The 6,000-nt window shown below is 36.7% G+C and overlaps 2 protein-coding genes across 4 annotated transcripts in view; one reads left to right on the top strand and one right to left on the bottom strand.

The window, feature by feature from the left end:
- The window catches only part of alpha-Cat (catenin alpha), a 43,485-nt gene that overhangs the window by 15,554 nt on the left and 21,931 nt on the right, over nt 1-6,000 (bottom strand). The window lies entirely within an intron of this gene.
- On the top strand, nt 1,076-4,973 carry LOC106114675 (acetylcholinesterase-like). Its single transcript, XM_013307963.1, has 3 exons — nt 1,076-1,282; nt 2,214-3,454; nt 4,538-4,973. The coding sequence occupies exons 1-3, from the start codon at nt 1,106-1,108 to the stop codon at nt 4,731-4,733; spliced, it is 1,614 nt and encodes a 537-aa protein (XP_013163417.1). The 5' UTR covers nt 1,076-1,105; the 3' UTR covers nt 4,734-4,973.

The following is a 6,000-nucleotide window of genomic DNA, read 5'->3' as shown; positions in this document are numbered from 1 at the left end:
GGATCTCCCTCGCGCTCCCGCTCTTTTGCCTCCTTCTGCGAGATGACTGACTCGCAGAAGGAGGCAACCGCTGTCCATGACCTCTCGCTTCCCAGCATGGCGCGTATGACGCCGGGAAGCGAGAGGTCAGCGGAGGCATACCCACTAAACCCCTCTGTTCCTCCACGCACGCACGCTTTCGCTCTCGTCCGCGGCCCCGTCTGCGCCAGCTGCCGAGGCAGCTGCCCCTCTGATTGTGATGGTATCTGGCAATCTGGACATTTATGCAGCGGCATGTTCAAGGACTTTTAAATAAAATCAAAATTCAATCAACTGAATATTTTTCATGCTTAGTCATTATGTTTACAAAAAAAGCGCTTTTGGGTGGGAAGATATATCATCAAAATTTTATCGTAAAATTCTAGATAATGTATCAGTAAACATCAATGATGTTAGATAATAAAGTAAAGGTGACATTAAACTAAAGAAAAAATAATTTTAGACTGACAAGCTCGTAAGGGGACTGACATGACAAGACAGTCTGACAATGTCGCACGGTGCAGTATCACGACCACACAGACGACACGTCTCAAGTGGAAACAATTTTGCGTTTTGTCCTAATTAATGCCCTCTTTCTTACGGAGATTTTCCTATGCATCACCTCTGTTGATTAACCCTTAATTAGACGAAATTTTTTTGTAGCAAAAAACTGTTTTTTTTTTTTGGTAAGGTCATACTTACATATTTTTCTCTCAACTTGTTCAGTAGATTTTTTTAATTAGTTGTTCTTCACACTGGACACCATCGAATTAAGGGTTAAAGATAGGCAACGCATCTGCATAGGTCTACGGACAGCGGTCGCTTTGCTTTTTCGGCCAACTCAATTTCCACTTGCTTGTTTAACACCTTGTAATTAAAGCATCTTGTAGCATCTAAAGCTGGTATTTTTTTAAAATAATCATCATCTCTCTGTCCTTATACCACTTTAAGTGGTTACTAGGTCTTCACCCTCTAGCAAATTTTTTGGTATGTGACCGTCGCTTAAGGCTGATTTCTTATCGAACTCTTGAACGTGCTCCTTAAAAGGAGTTTTTAACAATGATCTGGGGCTAGTATTGTAGACATCATGAAGGTCGTTGTGGTGAATTTGGTGCTACTGGTCACTGTATGGGCATTACCTAGGATAGATCCTTTAGTTGAGACTAAACTAGGACTGATTAGAGGTTTGCAGGCAACTGATGGTGATTATTCCATGTTTTTAGGCATACCTTTTGCAAAAGTTAATGCTAGTAATCCATTTGGGGTAAGTTTTTCAGTTCTTGATTGTATTGTAATTGTTCTTTCAACACCAAGATGATTAAAACAATTCATAATACTAGTATCATGTCTACGACTCGTCCGTGCGAATTGAAAAAAAAAAAACTTAATCAGTAGCCTATGTGATCTTCTAGACTACATTCTATATGTGTGTCAAATTTCAACGATATCCATGCAGTTTTTTCGGGAGATACATTCAAACAAACATCCATCTAAACATACACAATAGATGTATTATATATAAAAGATATTGTAGATATTATATATAAAAGAAAGTGGTGTTAGTTACACTATTTATAACTCAAGAACGACTTTACCGATATGACTGAAAATTGGTGAAGAGGTAGCTTAGAGCCAGGAGACGGATATAGGGTACTATTTATTCATTTTTTATTTTATTCGAATTTATGCCTTGAAGAGCTGCTTTTTATTTTACTTATCTATATATTGAGATTTTTATATATAAGACTAGCGGACCCGACAGACGTTGTTCTGTCTACACGTCTTTAATTTGAATATTATTTAAAATTTGACACTGCGACGGTAGCGCCGTCTGTCGGATCCAATGTAAAACATTCCAAAATCAACAACTACTAATATATTAAAAATTAATTAAAAAAACATTGTCCAGCGGACAAAACTGTGAATCTGAACCATTCCCAGATCCCCTTGAACACACACAAAAAATTTCATCAAAATCGGTTCAGTCGTTTGAGAGAAGTTCAGTGACATACACACTCACAGAAGAATTATATATATAAAGATACGCGGACTGAGTCGCGGGCGGCAGCTAATTTATAATAATAGTAAGATTTAAAAGTCTAAGCGTAAGGTGTAGTTTGTTTATGGTTATTCCTTAAATTGACAATATACACTTAATTTTTATTCTAGTTTCTAATTTTAATCTTAATTTTCAGCCATCACTACCATACCCCGAATTCGAGGACGTGTTCGAAGCTAACGATGACACAGCAATTTGTCCTCAAAGAGAAGAATTTGACAATCAAATAGTTGGTACGCTAGATTGCTTACATCTCAACGTTTACGTACCTAACAAAGCTACATCTAGAAACAAACTACCCGTATTGGTATGGATATATGGGGGTGGTTTTTCAATTGGATTCGCAGGTCGTTTTGTACATGGCCCCAAATATTTAGTCAAACAAGATATAATACTAGTTACATTAAACTATAGATTGGGTCCATACGGTTTCATGTGTTTGGATACACCTGAAGTACCAGGAAATCAAGGATTGAAAGACCAATTAAGCGCTTTACGCTGGATAAAAGAACACATAGATTCATTTGGAGGTGATGCTAATAAAATTACAATATTCGGTGAAAGCGCTGGAGGAGTATCAGTTGACTACCATCTTATATCGGAACAGGAGAAACTATTCAACCAAGTTATATTACAAAGTGGGACAGCTCAATGTCCATGGGCTGTTATGGATTCTGATAGAAATACACCTACAGCATTAGCTAAACGTCTAGGTCTAGACACAGATGATGTGAACGATGCTTTGAAATTCTTATCAACTGTTGAACCTGATCTAGTAATTGCAGCATCATTGGAGATACCAAATAGATTTATGCCTTGCATTGAAAAAGACTTTGATGGTGTTGAGAAGTTTATTGCTAATCATCCTGTAAATAGCGCGATACCAAAAGCTAAAGATATTTTAATCCTATCTGGCTATAATAACCAAGAAATGCTTGTACCTTATGTTAATAGACCTATCTCTACTTTAAGTTTGAACATGTTCAAAAACAATTTAGCGATTATGTTCGATTTAAGTAATGATGAAGATTTGGAGACAATAATGCGACAATTCTATGTTGGTGATGAAGAAGTTAGTGATAAAATAAGATGGGATCTTATGAATTTCGAAGCTGATTACACCTTTGGTCATCCAGTGCATAGAAGTTTGTCTAAATATTTAGACAACGGTGGCAAAGTCTACCATTATATCTTCTCATATTCCGGTGACAGGAACTTTGTCAAGTACAGAAATAACATAACTATAGGTGGGGCATCTCATGCTGATGAAATAAGCTATTTATTCGATGTATCAATTTTCAAAGAATCCCCAACAAAAGAAGATCAACTTGTTATCGACAGGATGACAACTTTGTGGGCTAATTTCGCTAAATATGGGTAAGTAGTAAATATCAAAGGTGCAGTATTACGACTGAAAAGGAACCAATTTCGCGTTAGATTTGCTGAGTATGCCTGCCGGAGGCTTAATTTTAGTCGCCTTTTTGTTTCCACCCTTTTTTAAGGGGAGAAACTAATAAGAAAATTATTAAAATTTCGATTGTCAAACTAATCCTCACTTGCATTAAATTGGGCATAATCTTACCAATATTATAAATGCCAATTTTTGGATGAATAGATGTTTGTTAGAAGGTATCTCCGGAACTGCTAAACGGATCTTGATATTTGGCATAGATGTAGAACATAGTCTGGAAGAACTACTTATTAAGTTTTTTTTTTAATTCAGCGCGGACAGAGTCTCGGGCGAAAACTAGTTAATTAAAAAAAAAACTTAAGCCGATGCGTTCATCCAGGCTATGCTCTACATCTATGCCAAATTTCAGTGCGATCCTTTCAGCTGTTCCGAAGTTACCTTCCAACAAACATCCATACAGACATTCGCATTTATAATATTAGTAATTACTAAAATATATTATATCTTATCATTGAACTGTCACAAACAATATCTTGTTATTGCATCAAATCTGGCATTTCGCAATTTAATTACAATTTAGTTTAGATAAAAATAATCCTGAATTTTTGGATAACAAAGTCTTTTGAAGGTAAAAGTAGCAAAGATTGTTATCACACTATAGTGTCTCTTGTACTAAAGTTATTAAGAATCGGTCAACCATCATCATCAGCTCACTGCATGTCCCCACCGCGGAGCTCGAGCCTACCCTAAGTTAAGGGTGATAAAGCCATAGTCAACCAAGCTGGCCAAGTGCGGGTTAACTTCACACATATCTTTGAATTTCTCCTCAGATATGTGCAGGTTGCATCACGATGTTTTCCTTCACCGTAAGAACGTCGGATAAATGTACATATGTAAATCGGAAATCGAAAAACACATTGGTACATGGCGGGATTCGAACCCAGGACCTGCACTGAGCCACCGACCACTGACTGACCACTGAGCCACCGACGTCGCACGACGCAATCGGTCAACCACATACAAATAAATATATTTCTTTTCTTTTCCAGTGACCCAACACCGGAGACAACAGACCTTTTACCAATTAAATGGGACCCAATCACTAAAGATAGTCTTCCTTATTTGAATATAGACAATGAGCTAACGCTCGGCAGTCGACCATTCCATAAACGGACGACTTTCTTGGACTTATTTTATAAAACTAATGAACATTTATTGAAAGCTAATCAAAGGCAAAACAAATAAAGATAAAATATTTGATTTATAACTGCATGATAATAATGACCAATCGTTGGTTTCTGGGACCAAATTCTTTGTATTGTTAGGATCACTAGCCTGATAATAATGTCAACGTTTGTGTCCCCACATTAATCTGACACTTGACTTTATAACGAATGAGCGCCATTCACCAAAGGATTCTAAATAATATTGTTATGTCTGTTTTATCAAAGATAATGAGAGGGATGAAGATATGATACACATTGGTCTTAGAAACCAACGATAAATGATTTTGTAATAAATTATATGCCTGTTTAAATTTGTTTTAATGTAGACCACACAAAGACTAGACTGTATAATACTAAAACAAGTACTGGGTAGACAATATGCAGAAAATCCGAGGAAAATAATGTAAAATTACGAGGATTAAGCAACAAAAGTTATTAAAACTATAACTTAATTAAACAAAAACTAAATTAATATAATAATATAAGCTAGCTGTCGCACGCGACTCCACGCGGAACTAAAAAGAAGTAGTAGGTTATGTGTTCTTCCAGACTATGTTCTATCATAAGGTGGCAAACGAGCGAGCGTTCACCTGAAATCGCTGAAATAGCGAAGTGACCGTTGCCCATAGACATACGTAATTGCATATGCCTTGCCTACCTTTAATCGACGGAGGAGAGGATGCACAGAAAGATAATATTTTCCCTTTTCATGCATCCTCTCATCCAGAAAGTCCACTTCCTTATGAGAAAAAGGGTGGGAAGGGAAAGAGAACTAAATTAGGCCTCCGAGACACACACTCATCAGACAACACGCGGAATTGCTTCCACTTGACGCCTGTCTTCTGTATGGTTGTGGTATTTCACCGGGCGAGTCGGGACAATTCGTGCGAAGATTTTAAAGTGGGCTCTACGGGACTTTAAAGGCTACTAATAAAGTTTTTTTTTTAGCTTTTTTAGACAGCCAGTTAAAATATAAGCTATAATATTATCAATTGCCATATTCATCTTTCATGAAGTATTGTAAATTCTAGAATATTCTTTATATGCAACAAGACGAATAATCTTATTGCAAAATTATCACAGATCTCAATTGATCCAAAAAATAGGGCTGCCAAAGAATAAAACGTAAAATATTATCAACGAAACGTTGTTTAAATAGCTGTCACCCGCGACTCCATCCGAATTAAAAAAAAACTTAATAGTAGCCTATGTGTTCTTCCAGACTATGTTCTACATCTATGTCAAATTACAGTGAGACCGGTACAGCCGTTCTGGAGATACCTTCT

The sequence above is a fragment of the Papilio xuthus genome, unplaced genomic scaffold, assembly GCF_000836235.2.
Source record: "Papilio xuthus unplaced genomic scaffold, Pxut_1.1 DF828037.1, whole genome shotgun sequence".
In the NCBI taxonomy this organism is placed as follows: Eukaryota; Metazoa; Arthropoda; class Insecta; order Lepidoptera; family Papilionidae; genus Papilio; species Papilio xuthus.
The sequence above is the reverse complement of the archived record's forward strand: the minus strand, read 5'-3'. Positions and strand labels throughout refer to the sequence as shown.

Bases quoted from the DNA above. Each gene is read 5' to 3' on its own strand.
- LOC106114675 (XM_013307963.1), top strand. From the start codon at position 1,106: ATGAAGGTCGTTGTGGTGAATTTGGTGCTACTGGTCACTGTATGGGCA. The intron at 1,283-2,213 runs GTAAGTTTTTCA...CTTAATTTTCAG, and splicing joins ATGCTAGTAATCCATTTGGG to CCATCACTACCATACCCCGA. The intron at 3,455-4,537 runs GTAAGTAGTAAA...TTTCTTTTCCAG, and splicing joins GCTAATTTCGCTAAATATGG to TGACCCAACACCGGAGACAA.